The sequence below is a fragment of the Phyllobates terribilis genome, unplaced genomic scaffold, assembly GCF_046119375.1.
Source record: "Phyllobates terribilis strain yellow unplaced genomic scaffold, ASM4611937v1 Scaffold_3__8_contigs__length_932513732, whole genome shotgun sequence".
Lineage (NCBI taxonomy): Eukaryota > Metazoa > Chordata > Amphibia > Anura > Dendrobatidae > Phyllobates > Phyllobates terribilis.
The window spans coordinates 458,141,357-458,158,895 of record NW_027362763.1 but is presented as its reverse complement, the minus strand read 5'-3'; the positions used below and the strand labels follow the sequence as shown (position 1 = coordinate 458,158,895).

At 41.5% G+C, this 17,539-nt stretch overlaps 1 protein-coding gene across 4 annotated transcripts in view; it reads right to left on the bottom strand.

The window, feature by feature from the left end:
* GRIK2 (glutamate ionotropic receptor kainate type subunit 2) overlaps positions 1-17,539 on the bottom strand; it is a 1,245,293-nt gene that overhangs the window by 805,870 nt on the left and 421,884 nt on the right. For all 4 annotated transcript variants that reach the window (XM_073675766.1, XM_073675764.1, XM_073675765.1 and 1 more), the window contains exon 2: positions 7,735-7,902. In XM_073675766.1, the coding sequence (XP_073531867.1) occupies positions 7,735-7,902 (168 nt within the window). The remainder of the gene's footprint in view (positions 1-7,734; positions 7,903-17,539) is intronic.

Below are 17,539 nucleotides of genomic sequence, written 5' to 3'. Positions count from 1 at the left end.
CATGCCCCGCAGCCAGCGTTCTGTCTGAACGTGTGCTCAGCGCTGCTGGTGGTGTGCTGACAGATAAGCGCACGCGGCTCTCCACTGATAATGTAGACAGACTCACGTTCATAAAGATGAACAAATCATGGATCCGAAACGACTTTTCTACCCCTGTGTCATCCTGGGGAGAGTAAAAGCTTGATGATTGGTTAAAATCACCCTACCAACCGTTTTAAGCTTTCAAATTACTAATCATGTTTATCTGTATCTTGACTGGAAAATAATTTGGGCTTTGTAGCAGTGTGCAGCACTGATCCTATTAGGCCATCTATACTAAAGCTTCACCAGATTTAAAATTAAAAATAATTTTTAGCTGCATCTAGCCCGGAAAATAATTTTGGGGCTCCGAGATGCGCAAGGCACATAAGTGCCTTCTTGCTGCACTACCTGCAGCATGACCCTCATATTGTCAGAATTCGAAGTAATCATGACTACTGGGTTGCCACACTCTTAGATCCCCCAAACTTTTCGATCAACCTTTTCATTTTAATAAAGACCAAAAAAATGGTAATTTTTGAAATTATAAGCATTAGCAGGTTGTTAGAAACTGAAATCAAACAGTTTTCAACTCAAAACTTTATTCTAGGTGATGTTACATTTTCACATAGGACCCCTTGTTTGAAAGGAGCTTCTGAACTCTCTCGTCCATTGAATTTGTCAGGTTTTGGATGGTTTCTGCTTCAATTGTTTTGCATGAGGACAGAATACCCTCCCAGAGCTGTTGCTTAGATGTGAACTGCCTCCCGCCATCATAGACACTCCTTTTAATGATGCTCCAAAGGTTCTGAATGGGGTAGAGGTCAGGGGAGCATGGGGGTCACACCATAAGTTTGTCCCCTTTTATGCCCATATCAGCCAGAGATGCAGATGTTTTATGTGCAGCATGAGATGGTGCATTATCATGCAGAAAAATGATCTTGCTGTGAAATACACGGTTCTTCTTCTTGAACCATGGCAGGAAGTGCTGTTTGAGAAAATCCACATACATTATGGAGTTCATCTTTAGCGCCTTCAGGGATCCTAAAGGGGCCGACAATCTCTCTCCCCATGATTCCAGCCCAAAACATTACTCCACCTCCTCCTTGTTGGCGCTGTAGCCATGTTTGCGTGGGGTGTCCATCAACCAGCCATCCTCCACTCCATCCATCTGGACCATCGAGCGCTGCACGGCACTCATCCATGAACAAAACAGTTTTGAAATCATTCTTCATGTAATGTTTGGCCCACTGGAGCCGTTTCTGCTTGTGTGAAGTGGATAGAGGAGGTCGACAGGATGGCGCATGCACAGCTGCAAACCTCTGAAGGACCCTGCATCTTGTTGTTCGGGGGACGTTGGAGGCACAAGCAGCTTCAAAAACTTGTCTGCTGCTATGACAAGGCTTTTTTGCCGCTGCTCTTTCAACCTGACGTAATTGCCTGTAGGAAAGAGTCCTCAATTTGCCCTTATCAGCACGCACACGTGTGTACTGTGAATCAGCTACATACTTCTTGATTGCCAAGACACTTCATCCTGATCATCGCACAATGTTGATTGTAGTCATGCCTTGACCTAAACACTCCACAATTTGATGCTTCTCAGCTGCCGACACATCCTTTTTCTTTCCCATTTTGGCAGAAAATGTAGGCTGCTTAATAATGTGAGAGAGCCTTCTTAAGTAGTCTTGCCTTTCATTGGACACACCTGACAAACTAATTAGCACAGGTGTCTGCAATTGCTTACAGTGATATAAAGAGCCCTGACACACATCACCATCAATGAGTTTAACTGACAAACAAACAAATTCTTCCCTTATCACTCCTAAACACTTTTTGTATAATAATTTGGAACGCAGTGTACATGTGCTTTTCCACAAAACACCAGTGGTTCACGTAGTGAATCTTACAGTTCTTACTTGCCAACCGTGGTCTGTATGGAGTTGTTCAATAAAGGGCCCAAAATTAAGATAACATAGATGGGAGAGGTCTCTATGAATAGGAATTCCTAAGTATTTGATACCCTGTGAGGGCCAGGCAAAGGGAAAGTTGGACTGGATGGAATCCTATATGGATTTTGGGAGGGAGACATCGAGGGCCTCAGACTTCGCTGCATTGATTTTAAAATTTTACCATGTAACAAAGTGATCTATTTTAGCCATAACAGCATGGATGGATATATGTGATTGAGTGATATATACTAGGACATCATCAGCAAATAGAGAGCACTTGTACTCGGTGCCTCCCACCTCAATCCACCTAATATTGGGGTTATGGCCAATTGATGAGAGCAGGTGCTCCGTCACTAGGATGTATAAGAGAGGGGACAGAGGACATCACTGCCTTGTCCCATTGGTGATTGTGAAAGGTGATGAAAATGTTCTGACGCACCCCCTGGGCCTTGGGACACCCGGAGCCGGACCCTTTTTGGTGGATGCTGGTGGTTGTAGTCTTCGTGGCGGCGACCCAGTTCCGTGGCTCAGGGCGGTCAAACCAGTGGCGGAACTATTTATGTGGTTTTCATGTTTAAATGTCCGACTACGCCACCCGTGGATTGCGGTCAGAGTGAACCGCCGCTACAGGGCAGACCACTGAGGCTGGTGTTGTGGGTGCAGCAGAGCGTAGCATAACTCCCCACGGGAGGAGTATAGCCTCAGGGCAGTGTATGCGGAGGATGGGGGTGATGGTGCAGGGCAGCAGCAGTAACGACACGGAGTCAGTGATGCAGTTCAGGGCCTTTACTCACAGTTCTTATTATCCAGACCACGTCTGCAGGTAACGGCTGCCCACGTCGTACTGTGCTCACCAGGTGAGGGGCTCAGACAACTCCCAGATAACTTTGGAGCACTTCACAGGACCCCCTTTGTGTGTCCTTTGTCTGGCCTTTCTTACCAACACTTCTGTCCGGCTGCCTCGGGCCTCCTCTTGGTAAACTTGGCGCCAGTTTCCCTGACCCTATGTCGTGCCTTCCTAGCGGGTGTAGCGAGGGGCTGCACCACATAAAATGTCAGAGCCTCCGGTTTCTAGCTGAGGGTCGTTTCCTGCCTCCACTAGTTCGGGGACCGGTCTCCCCCTTTGGCCTGACCCCTCCACGCAGGTGGATTCGGGCGTGCGGTGGCGACTCGCCCGTCCGCACCCCTAGGATCCCTTCATTCCTCGTTCCTGGAGCCTTCTCCGCTCCTCTTCCTTCCTTCTCCCTCTTCCAGGCCTGGGCCTCTGTTACTAGGCCCGCCTCCGGAGCAGAGCTCATGCAGAGCCCCTGCTCCCTGCCACTTCTACTCAGACTTCTCTGCACTGAACTAAGATGGTGCCCACCTTTTATACTCCCTTCTCAATGCACCCAGGAACTGCTTCCTCCCTGCTCCTGCACTACAGGGTTCCCCTTCCTCAGTGTTCCCTCCCCCCCACTCCAGCCAGGGACAGGGACTGTCGTGCCCATCTCAGGGGCATATTGGTCGCCCTGCCCCACGGCAATGTGGTGTAATGCATGCAGGTGTCGGGTCCTGATCCACACTCCATCCTTACCTGAGAGTGAGATATCACACCTCTGGGTGAGGTGCAATACGTCTGTAGCAACCGAGCCCTCATGGTGCTACAGTTCCATTTATCTTCAGCCTAGGTGACGTATTGCGATACAGGGCCGTGATTTTGGCTATAAAAGGGTCCCCTAGACCCCTACCCCAAGATTTTTAAGAGAATCATATATGGCGTGCCAGGAGACTCTATGGAATGCTTTCTCAGCATCCAACGAGAGTATCTAATTACAAATTTTTAACTGCATCTAGCCCAGGAAATACTTTGTGCCTAGTAGCAGTGTCTGCTAGTGAGCGGATTATCCCGGCTGTTAAGCAAGCTGCACCACCTGTAGTTTAGACACTTAATTTTTTCAAAGGAAATGCTTCGGGACCATGGGATACTTAGTGAAGAGCATCAGGAGGCACCCCAAGGCATAGGGGCTGGGACTGGCAGTAGGATGCCTTGCGGTGGACAGCCGAGCTCGATCCTTATAAAAGCTTTTTTACTGCAGCAGCTTTAGTGGACGCTACTGGAGCTGGAATTACCGCGGCTGCTGGCATGAGACTTGCCCTCCAATAGATCCTTGTAAATGGATTTAAAGTGTATTCATTCAAATTAGAGAGACAATTTAAATTAAAAAGCTTAGAGCTGCCTCCACCACAGGGGGGCTCGCTCGACCCACCAGCGGACAGGCACCAGTATTGGGAGAGGGGGGCTGGCCGTCAGGGTTCACCGCGGCTCTGGCACAAACCCGGCGACACGGAGGTGGCACGTGCAGGAGCGGACTGGCCGTGTCGGCTTCTCACTTTTTGGATTTTAGAAGGGCATGACATGCCTATATCTGTGTCTCCCCCTCCTTTTACTCCTCCACCTCTTTTATTTTCGCATGACTATATGTACTTGTCACTTTTCCATGTGTTAGTTATGTCTTCTGAGCAGTTTGTCAGCTTTTGGACACCTTTGAAGGTGTTTTCTATGTGTTTCTATGTGTTTTTGTTTGCCTGCCATTGGTTTTAACGGTGTTCGAAGGTGTTCGACGAACAGTTCGACGAACAGTGCGGCGAACACACGGGTGTTCGACGAACCGAACCGAACTCGAACACTACGGGGGTGGCTCAACACTAGTCGTCACACCTTATGTAATCTGATTTACATTATGTCTTAATTTTTAATTGCCTGTGTTTGTACAGAAGACTACCCAATTGTTTTATCATAATTTGTTACACTTAAATAATGAAAATTAAGTTGGAACAATCAAACACACAACAAATATAAAAAATAGCACCTAAGAAAGATTATAACATAGTCATATAAATAAGTCCACAGTATTAATGAAGGGAGCGATTTGCCCTCCCAAATCCAATCTCTTCACGTTTGACTGACATCTATTGTGTATATATCTGTTTACACTCCAACATTCAGTAAAAAAATGTTATCCAGTGTTGCTTGCTATTTTAGTATTGCTGATGCTTATTCATTATCCCTCTCCTTTATTCTGTGTAGGGGTTAATCCATAAGAAGTGGACTTTTTTAATATAAGAGGAATACAAAAGCTTTACTTAACACCGGCCAAAAATAAGAGGTGAATGGTTATGAATTAACTTCTACAGAGGATAAATAGGAAGGATAATAAATAATAAGTAGGAATAAAGACATAGCACCAAAATAATAAACTACAGGTTTAAACATTTTTTTTCTGTTGAATAAATAATTGACCTATCTAGTGAGCACATAAAATTAATAAATTAAACTGTAAATAGTTCATTCACATTGTTGGTGTCAGATGTATCTAGTGAACATGGAAGTGAAATAATTAAGCATATTTTTCATTTTAACCCACAGATATTGAATGCGCAAATCTTAATCTTTGATCTAAGGGATAACGTTTCTCCTTGTGGAGAGTGACAAGCCACTCCTGGCATTTCAGAGTTAGAAGACTTATATACACCATGCATGTTCCTCTGGGAAATTAAATATGCATATTGCTTCTTCGGAAAGGAAGAGAACTAGAACTCTAGTGCCACCTATTATAAGCAGCAATCCTAAAAGTCAATATCGACCCTTTAACGAGCCTTGCCAAATGACTTAGGATAAAAGCCAAACCTGAATCTCAATTTGCAGATATGGTGTTTGAGGGTATGACTCCTAGTTAGTGCAAAGTATGAGATATGATTTGGCTAGGTAAGAGACTTAAGACTGGGATCTAAGGCAAAACATTTCTACTTGTGGTGAGTGGCAAGCCAGGCTTGGCATGTCAGAGTGAAGCCAAATCATATCTCATACTTTGCACTGATAAGGGGCAATACCCCAAAACACCATGTCTGCAAATTGAGATCCAGATTTGGATTTTATACTAAGTTATATGGTAAGACTCAATGGTTAAATGGTCAATATTGACTTTTGGGATCGCTACTTCTTATAAGTGGAACTAGAGTTCTAAACCTCTTCCTCTCTGAAGAGGCAATTTGCAACCTTAATATTGGCATCTTAAAAAAAATAATGTTCTAAATCAAAGGTCCTTTAAAAATGATTAACTATTTAAAGCATGCAATTTCAGGAGGAACTGGAAGGGATTACAGGTTTTTCCATGTGTTGTCATATCTAAGAATTTATTTTTAATAAGGGATGGTTTGGTACTCTGAAATAAGTAAAGACACTATATTAATCAGTTTTAAGACGAACAATTTTCTTAGGTAAAGAAAAGTATCAATGAGATAACATTGACAGTAATTTTGTATTATTAAGTGTAAAGTAAATTAAAATTCTGATGTAGAGTACTTAAGGTTATCCATATGCATGTGAATTCAAAGTATTTCAAATTTAGGTATTATTTTACAAATATGAACTTGGAAACCATGCTTACTTTAAAAACAAATCTTTTCTATTCCAGCTTTATCATTAAATTTAAACTTAAAATAATATATATTGTTAAAGGTGACTTTTCCCAACTCAATGTTATATATATGACAATGACACTATTTTTAGCTACTATATCAAATATATCTGGCATTTTTTGTAATTTTCCCCATTCACAGACTTTAGCTTTAGTTGATATTTTTCCCTCGGCTTATATTTTCCAGTACATTACATACTAGAAAAGAAAAAATCATTTGAAATTCGAATTCTTCGACTTTGTCAAATTAGATTAGCAGGTAATAAATTCACATGAATTTCAATACTGGAAAGCTTGTAATTCCTTGGAAAAAACAAATGAGGGAGAGAAGAGAGAGAAAGAGAACCCTGCTGACCATAAGAGCTTACACTCTACACCAGATAGAGATGCAGCAAAAGACGCCACTGACTGTCAGAGCTTACAGAAGAGATACAGGAATGACTCCATTAAATATAAGAGTTTTACACTCTACAGGGGTAGAGAGCATGAGAGGAACTTGCTGACCATTAGAGGTTTTACTCTATATAAGAGAAAGGCTTACCAAATGACTCTGGAGATGTCAAACGACTCTGCCGTACCAACTGTGCCCCGCTATGAACTGCTAATCTATGATGGCCCAGTTACTGCCCACTACAGTACAAGCCATGATAAAAAAGTAATATTTCATAGCTGAAGGGCATTATGGGAAAATTCGCATGGCAACCCAAAATGGTGGTATCCTGCTGTCTGATGCTTCAACAGTGTGGGAAATGGTGTCAGTCAAGTTTTGTTTTTTGGCTTTTTTTAAACTTAATTGAATTTCAAAATGTTTGAATTTGCATGAAGCAAAATGAATTTCAGGAAATTTGACTCAGACTCAATCCTCTGCAAATTGATCTGCTCATCTCTTCTACATACAGAAAATAGGAGAGCTTTCTCCCCTTTCTATAACCTCATGAGCTAAAGCTTTAGCATCATGGAGGACATAATACAATAGCCGTGAGCAGCATAGTTATGCATCGAATATTAGGGTGAAGTACAATACTAGAATTATCAGCTGCATCTCCGAGTGACTCTCTTCCTTTGTCTCTTTCTACCTTCTCCCTTTTTCTCCCCTGTCCTTAGACTTTTATGGACAGCAAATGCCATCTCATCTCTCGATGAGCTAAAAACCTGTGTGAAGATGGTTTTCAGCAGTTATAGTCAATGATGATTGCGTGAGGTAGAAAGAGGAAAATAGGTGTCTGATAAGCTAAAGAATGATTGTACTACTGATTTGCAAAAAAAATAAATGAAGCTCACTCTTTAACGGTGGTAAATGAAAAACGTACCTTTTCTAGATGCTTCAAAGCTGTCATAGAGATTAATTCTTTGAGTATCATATGTTAAGGTTGTGTTTGGAAGTAATGTCCTGTTCCTGTTAATTGTATTCACTGCAAATCTGAAGGCAAGTTCTTCTGCTCCAAAGGGACCAGACTCAACATATTCAAAAATTCCACCTAGAAATAGAAAACATATAGATAAATATTGATATATGTATACTTGTACATTAACAAAAACATATTACTGTGTAAAATAAAAGTTTAGAGTTAGTCATATACCATTATTATAAAACAACGGAAAATTTAAGTTATACTATACACATATATTATATGTTTATATTGCTGCAGATGCAGCAGTGCTCTGAATGCTTATCCCTCTATAACCCCACTAACAGAACTGATTTGCAACTTTCTGTGTATACTGTATATTGCGAAACCAAAGAAATGAGCCTGAGTATAAGTTGCTGTACGTGCAATGTGTAAGATCACATTCACACTGTGACTCTTATAGTCAGGCCTATGTCCTGTTCTGCCCTTATCTACATTGAGGTCGGCTTACACAAGGTAAGGTTTTAATATTAGAGACAGTATAGGATTCTTCCGGTTGGGTACACCTTGTCTCAGTCAGATGACTTTTATGCTTTTTTTTATCAAAATAGTGATAACTAAATACCCAATGTCATTTACATGTACTATTACTATTTACTGATTTTCCTACAGCAGGGTATTACACTGTATATTAACAGAAAATTGCTAATCAGTGGTGGGGACAGGGTTACACAGAGCCGTTGACTAGAAGGCACTCAACACCTAGTCCTGTAGTGATAAATTCTTGCTGATAAATCACTGATTTTATTGAAACAATAACACTCAGCCTAGCAAGTGACACATCACTGGAATGAAGGTCTCTGCCTACATTATTCTGCTCTTAGATTTCATAGCAAAAATCATTAAAGAAAAACAATGTTGCATTATTTGCAGCCATATCAAATGAATGGCTAACTGTACAACAAATGGACAGGCAAGTTCTGTGAAAGCAAGAACATTTTTTTAGCAATTCTAAGACAGAAAGTGGTCCTCTCTACAATGATGATAACCCCCAAATAAGACAAGTGCAAAGAGTTTGACTTCAGGAAATGAATATAGATTATATGCATGTGTAAACATTTTTCTATCGGGATGTAATTTATTTTTTTTCATCTTCATATCATTTACCATACTAAAGGTGATTACATTAAAAACACAACACAAATCAGTATATTTGTTATGACAGACTCTTGTGGTTATTGTTGGTTTGTCTGACTAATTATTCAATATTACAATTGAATTATGTTAGCCATAGGAGAGTAGCACATACGACGTTTAAAGAATTAGTGGACTAGTATTCAGTGCTTTGTTAAAGAAGGATATTTTCATAACTGTCACTGGAAGATAAAGAATAAGAAAATAATAGGACAGGGAATATGGCTTCTTGCTGAGAAACACATGCTGTATGTATTGTTGCCAAAGAGCCACATTTAAAATTGTAATTAAAGAAATACTGCATTGTTTAACATATTTAATAAAAGTCGAGTTCCTTTTTGATTTATGAAGTTTCTCATAAACTGAGTGAAAAGCTTTCTTAGTAAATGTATTGAAAATATTTTCAAATTACTTTGTATTTTATCCTGGAAATAAATATTTGATGTAAAAAAGGAAGGCTTACAACCTGACTGTGCATTACTATTATCTAAAGCTAATTTATGAAATGAAAAGAGAGAAAGAGAAACAGATAAAATCAATATAAATCCACGACAGGCATTTTTGAACCATTAAGAGAAAATTTATATCTTTTTTTTTTTTCTCAAAACTGTATTAATTGTTGAAATAGCATTAGCATTTTTATATTAAACTTTTTTCTTTTCAAATTGAATTTTAAAAAAGGCTAAAGGTTATATCTACATTGAAAATTCATTTTCTGAATTTTCTAGCAGTTCATATACTTTACATTTATAAAAGTTTGATGGGAATATCTACTTCTAGAGGTTTATGAAGCATTACAGTCAATTAACCTATGATGTAAAGTAGCTTCAAAGTACAATTCCACAATTAATTAAGCAATAATGCACCTACCTGGCACAAAATCACAGTGATTAGCTAAAATAGGTAAAAAATGTGTATTTAAAGGCGAATTTCATGTTTTGTTACCTGACTTATAATTAGCCTATCCAAAGACTTTATTAACACATACACATCAGGTTTTACTCCTTATCAGTGCATAAAACTCCTTATCAGTATAGAAAAAAAGATTTTGTTGGCTGGATTAGGGACAAAGCACTAAAATATTATTTTTTGATAGATGTGTCTTATTTGGATGATATCCCTAGTCATGTCAATATACAACTAGTTGATGCATTGGCTTGGAGGGTAGCTACATTAAGGTGGCACTAGAGAGACCTGACTTATGATGACTAGCTGTAAACTCCCAACATGATCTATACTAATTCCAATCTTAATTGGGCAATATTATTTTATCCCAATTAAAGTGCCACCTAATTACTCATTAGAATGCTTCATTGTTAAAAAAGGCTGTACATTTCTGTACAAGACATTAAGTAGGGTTAAGTTAATTGTAATTTCAAATAATTTTATAAAATTCTGCAGCTTCATACTTTGTGGAAAACATCCCAGGTGAGGAACATTGTGGCAAAGTTAGGTTGGGTTCAAACGAGCCTGTGAAAAATCATGATTGTAATCTAGAGAAAGTCATAAGATGTTCATCTATACTGTCATTCATATTACGTTTGTGTGTCAAGCATATGTAAATTTTTTACATTTGTCTGACATCTGTATGACATCCATTTTTATTTTTAAGCAGATAATAAAAAAACAGGTTACTATATTAATAATTGAAAAATATTCTTAAAAATCAAATGCAGTACAGATGATCAGTACGGGATCGAGATTTGTTTTGTTTTTAAATCTTATCAAAAATACTGAAGAGAATTCTCGATGATTTGATTTTAGTTTACATAGACACTCAGTCCATCAGAAAAAAACTCAGTCCGATTGAATACTTTGGTCAATGTGCTATCCATGTGCTATTTAATTTTAGCACAGATAGCTTAGATATGTTAAAGCTTGTATGAGTGAGGCTTTTTTTTAATTTAATTAACAATATAAGTAACAATTTAGAGCTAACATCTGGGGCAGACTATTTGTTTCAAACATCAATCTGTTTTATAGAGGGAAAATATATATTTTTGTACCATGTTAGCAAGGTATCAACCACTGAGGACTCTCAAATCTAATTTTTTTTTGTTTTATAGGAAATTTAAATGGACCTAAAATTAAAACAATATTTGCAAATTGAATATGTGAAGTGAAAACCATTTCCGGTGACTACCTCTTGAAGCTCATCAAGAGAATGCCAAGAGTGTGCAAAGCAGTCATCAAAGCAAAAGGTGGATACTTTGAAGAACCTAGAATATAAGACATATTTTCAGTTGTTTCAAACTTTTTTGTTAAGTATATAATTCCACATGTGTTAATTCATAGTTTTGATGCCTTCAGTGTGAATGTACAATTTTCATAGTCATGAAAATACAGTAAAATCTTTAAATGAGAAGGTGTGTCAAAACTTTTGGTCTGTACTGTATGTGTAACCAATGAGTCAGATTTCTAAGATGAAGTAAGTGCAAATCTGGATGTTTGTTACACAACTGATGTGATTTATCTGCAGTTTGCAAAGCCTACACAGGGGTGGATATACCATTGGTGCAATCTGTTCAGATGCACAGGGGTCCTAGAGCTTAAGGGGTACCACTACTACCTGCAAAACTGTTAGCAACTTTTGTGACAGACACAAAGAGGAGCTTATATGCTGTTCTAGCATAAGGACCTTCTTCTGATACATTCCATGATCCAAATGTATTATTATCCCTCTATAAAACAAATTATATACAGTGCTGGCCAAAAGTATTGGCACCCCTCCAATTCTGTCAGGTAATACTCAGTTGCTTCCTGAAAATGATTGCAATCACAAATTCTTTGGTATTATTCTCTTCATTTAATTTGCTTGCAAGGAAAAAACACAAAAGAGAATGAAACAAAAATCAAATCATTGATCATTTCACACAAAACTCCAAAAAAGGGCCAGACAAAAGTATTGGCACCCTCAGCATAATACTTGGTTGCACAACCTTTAGCCAAAATAACTGCGAACAACCGCTTCCGGTAACCATCAATGAGTTTCTTACAATGCTCTGCTGGAATTGTAGACCTTTCTTCTTTGGCAAACTGCTCCAGGTCCCTGATATTTGAAGGGTGCCTTCTCCAAACTGCCATTTTGAGATCTCTCCACAGGTGTTCTATGGGATTCAGGTCTGGACTCATTGCTGGCCACCTTAGAAGTCTCCAGTGCTTTCTCTAAAACCATTTTATAGTGCTTTTGGAAGTGTGTTTTGGGTCATTGTCCTGCTGGAAGACCATGACCTCTGAGGGAGACACAGCTTTCTCACACTGGGCCCTATATTATGCTGAAAAATTTGTTGGTAGTCTTCAGACTTCATAATGCCATGCACACGGTCAAGCAGTCCAGTGCCAAGGGCAGCAAAGCAACCCCAAAAAATCAGGGAACCTCCGCCAAGTTTGACTGTAGGGACCGTGTTCTTTTCTTTGAATGCCTCTTTTTTTTTCCTGTACACTCTATGTTGATGCTTTTTCCCAAAAAGCTCTACTTTTGTCTCATCTGACCAGAGAGCATTCTTCCAAAACGTTTTAGGCTTTCTCAGGTAAGTTTTGGCAAACTACAGCCTGGCTTTTTTATGTCTCGGGGTAAGAAGTGGGGTCTTCCTAGGTATCCTACCATACAGTCCCTTTTCATTCAGACGCTGACGGATAGTACGGGTTGACACTGTTGTACCCTCGGACTACAGGGCAGCTTGAACTTGTTTGGATGTTAGTCGAGGTTCTTTATCCACCATCCGCACAATCTTGCGTTGAAATCTCTCTTCAATTTTTCTTTTCCGTCCACATCTAGGGAGGTTAGCCACAGTGCCATGGGCTTTAAACTTCTTGATGACACTGCGCACGGAAGACACAGGAACATTCAGGTCTTTGGAGATGGATTTGTAGCCTTGAGATTGCTCATGCTTCCTCACAATTTGGTTTCTCAAGTCCTCAGACAGTTCTTTGGTCTTCTTTCTTTTGTCCATGCTCAATGTGGTACACACAAGGACACAGGACAGAGGTTGAGTCAACTTTAATCCATGTTAACTGGCTGCAAGTGTGATTTAGTTATTGCCAACACCTGTTAGGTTCCACAGGTAAGTTACAGGTGCTGTTAATTACACGAATTAGAGAAGCATCACATGATTTTTCAAAGGGTGCCAATACTTTTGTCCACCCCCTTTTTTAGGTTTGGTGTGGAATTATATCCAATTTGGCTTTAGGACAATTCTTTTTGTGTTTTTTTCATTGAAGACAAATTAAATGAAAAGAATAATACCAAAGAATTTGTGATTGCAATCATTTTCAGGAAGAAACTGAGTATTATCTGACAGAATTGCAGGGGTGCCAATACTTTTGGCCAGCACTGTATTGATTAAAGGTGATTCCAGCATCTAAATAGGAATGGTTTCTTTACAGCTAAAGTAGTCAGGCTGGGGATTGCCCTACCACAAGAAGTAGTAATAGTAGACACTATGACAGACACTAAGTGTTTATGACAGAAAACTGCTATAGCAAACTATGAATAGTCACAAAATTTTGTGACTTTTGCCATTTTCACACCAGTTTCAAGCAGCTCCGTGGGAGTGGAAAGAGCTTGTGAGGAGTCAGTGGCTATGCCCGCCTATCAAATTTATGGACAGCATTTCTTACACCAGAAATGTCATTCCAGTAGCAGTATTTCTCGTGAGTCACATAGAGGTTCATGCCACTGAAAAGATGCTCCAAATTTATTTAGTAATATGTATCTCTTGATATTTGGCTCATTTTGTTCCTGCATGTCCCTCATTAGGAATGGCTTACAAAATTGAAGAATTGGTGCCTGTATATATATATATATATATATATATATATATATATATACATATATATATATATATATACATGTATGAGTAATCTCTGTTCTTTCATAGCTACTACCGCTTAAAAATAGAGTGAGAAAACTCACATTGGTGATACATTTCACCAGCTTTCTCATGCAACATTCATATATACTGTACTGAATGTTAAAGACTTTACACTATTATTTCCCTCATATTGCCATTGAATATCACCATGCCATCCACTGTCATGTCTACTATAAATGTTATAGTCCAATTGAAAAATTAATGGCAGAACTGAATAATGCTGATTAGTAGTGATGAGCGAGCATACTCTCAAGTACTAAGTACTCGCCCGAGCATCTCAGTACTCGAGATGCTCGGAGCTCGCCAAGTACTTGCGAGATGCTCGGGAGGATGCTCCAGTCCCCTCCCTGCATGTTTGGCACTCTTTAGAGCACCAATCAACATGCAGGGATTGCCTGCCACTCATTGAAATGCCGCAGACATGGTGGTTGTGGCATTACAGTGATTGGCTGGCTGCACAGCGTCATCAGGTCTATATCAGACCTGGCGCCGCTGTGCTCATCAGTCTACTGTGCAATCAGGCAGTGTAGAGAGAGGTGATGCTGAGCTAGGGAGAGATTTGCTTGTGTGTTAGGCAGTGTAGGGAGAAAGCAAATACATTACACATATCTATCTCAACAAACAGTCCTTCTGAGGACTAATCTATCTGCAAAGATATCAGGCAGGCAGTGTGTATAAGCAGGCAGGCAGTGTATATAGCAGACTGCAGTTCATATAGCGCAAGAGGGTCCATTCTAATTCTGCCTTCTGCTGCTGATAGATATTTCTAGACAAAGGCCCAGGTCTCAGGGGCAAGGAATAATTTTTTTGGATCTTAATCCTCATTATTTGCTTAAAAAGCAATCCAGAGAACACCATTTTTCTGCTCCATTTGCGCTGAAAATACTGCCATTTTTGGCCTCTATTCAAATTTATTTTCAATGTGTCAGCAAAGTTTTTGACACTGGTTTGCTGTTCAAAATAGTTACCTACAGGCCAGGTATTTAAAACTGTGGTTTCTTCGTCACACGGATCACATTCACATATAATTGTGCTGAAAATACTGCCATTTTTGGCCTCCATTAAAAAAAATTTCAGTGTGTCAGCAAAGTTTTTGGCACCGGTTTGCTATTCAAAATAGATACCTACAAGCCAGGTATTTAAAACTGTGGTTTCTCCATCACATGGATTGCATAAAACTTCGCTCCAAATTCAGCCATTTGTAGTGAGCGTGGAAGATATTGTTCTCCATTTAAAATGGGCAAGGTGCATGGCAAGGGACGGGGAACTAGATGTGATGGTGATGGTGCATGCAGAGGCCAAGGCAGTGGGCAAGCTGAAATTGTGCCACAACAAACACCCACATCTGCTCACCTGACCTTCCTGTCCCAATTCCTAAGGGACCGCAGCACACCACTATTGAACCCAGAGCAGTGTCAAAAAGTTGTTGGTTGGATAGCGGATAATGCTTCCAGTCACTTAGCCACCACCACCACCCTGTCCTCCACATGGTCAAGTCTCAGTAGCCGTGAGTCTGGACCGTACATTCCTCACCCAGATAATCCTTCCTCCCACCATGCTGAGATCCCAGAGACAACTGATCCCACACTTTGACACTCTGAAGAGCTGTTCACTTTTCTATTTATAGATTCAGGCCTCTTTCCCAGTCAACTTGAAGAAGGGCAAGAGGAGATCGCATGTAGCCATCACCAAATACTTGAGCAGCCACGGTCACATGAAGGCAACAGTGGGAAAATGTCACAAGAGGTGGACGATGATGAGACACAATTGCCAGAAAGTCAGGAGGAGGACCAGGGTGCGGAAGTGGAAGACGAGGTGTTGGATGATATAGAAACTGACCTAACCTGGCAGGAGGACATGCAGAGCGAGGACAGCAGCACACAGGGGGAGGGAGGCAGAGCACCCCAACAGGCAGGAAGAAGCAGAGTGGTGGCCGCAGACAGAAGTCAGGCAACCATTCCCCGTAACACCAACATGAAGGAAGTTGCCAGTACAACTGTTAGGTCTTCCCAAGTCTGGTTGTTTTTTAAAGACTCTGCCGATAACCCCAAAAAGGCCATATGCACCACCTGTCAGGCCAACACCAACAGGGGTGGCAAAACTAGCAGCCTGACCGCCACCAGCATGATCAGGCACATGGCAACAAAGCACCCAACTTTGTGGGTCGAACACCAGGGTCCAGGAACAGTGTCTGTGGGTGGCACCATTGCTTCTTCCGCTGTTGTGCATGCAAGCCAGTCCCCTGTCCATAGTGCATGCGAAGATGCCTCCTGCCCTGCACCTGTCATTGCACACTCTCAAGTAGCAGCATCACGAAGCACGTCCACGTCCTTGTCCCAGTGCAGCGTTCAGTTGTCCATACCCCAGTCCTTGGAACGCAAGCACAAATGCGCAGCCAATGCCCCACAGGCCACAATACTAAATTCCCACATTTCACGACTGCTTGCGCTTGAAAAGTTGCCTTTTAGGCTTGTGGAGACAGAAGCATTCTGATGGCGGCGGACGTCCCTCGGTAATCGGTTCCCAGCCGCCACTATTTCTCCCGGTGTGCCATCCCCGCATTATACAAGCACGTGTCCCAAAACATTAGCCGTGCCCTCAACAATGCAGTTACCGGGAAAGTCCACCTAACCATGGACACGTGGACAAGTGCTTGTGGGCAGGGATGGTACATCTCGCTGACGGCACACTAGGTTGACATAGTGGAAGCCGGGACCCAGTCGGACCTTGGGACGGAACACGTTCTCCCGACGCCAAGGATTGCCGGGCCTAGGTCAACCAGGGTTGCCCCCACAGTCTACAGCTCCTGCACCTCATCCTCCTCAGCCTCATTCTCCTCTTCTGCCTTCATCTCCGAAAAGACCACATCAGTCACAAGCTGGAAGCACTGCAGCACTGCCTCGGCCAAGCGGCAACAGGCTAGGCTGAAGCTAATATGCTTAGGTGACAAACCGCTCAATGCTGAAGAGTTGTGGAAAGCTCTGAATGAGCAGGCCGATCTGTGGCTCACACCAGGGGCGGACACAGACTGTAGTGGGCCCCTGTGCAAGAAATTTTGGGGGGCCCCCCCTGCCCTTCATAAGGCAACAAAGTTATGTAAACATAACCCCCCATGTGCATCTCTCACCCCCCCATGTGCAGCTCTCATCCCACCCATGTGCAGCTCTCACCCCCCGTGCATCTCTCATCCCCCCCATGTGCATCTCTCATCCCCCCCATGTGCATCTCTCATCCCCCTCCGTGCATCTCTCATCCCCCCCATGTGCATCTCTCATCCCCCCCATGTGCATCTCTCATCCCCCCCATGTGCATCTCTCATCCCCCCCCATGTGCATCTCTCATCCCCCCCCATGTGCATCTCTCATCCCCCCCCATGTGCATCTCTCATCCCCCCCCATGTGCATCTCTCATCCCCCCCCATGTGCATCTCTGATTCCCCCCGTGCATCTCTGATTCCCCCCACTCCTAGTTAATTAATTGTATTTAAAAAAAATAAAACTTGTTATACTTACCCCCATGCAATCCCTGCAGAATCCTGGCGCTCGTCCACGTCGCTGCCACCAGGTTCTCCTGACGTTCGGCCATGTGACGGCGCCACATACATAGCCATCAGCTTTTGTTTTGGCCAAAAGATTTTTAAAGCCGCCACCACGATAAGGTAGACTCTTCTGGGCGGGCCCTACTCTAACCTATTAAAA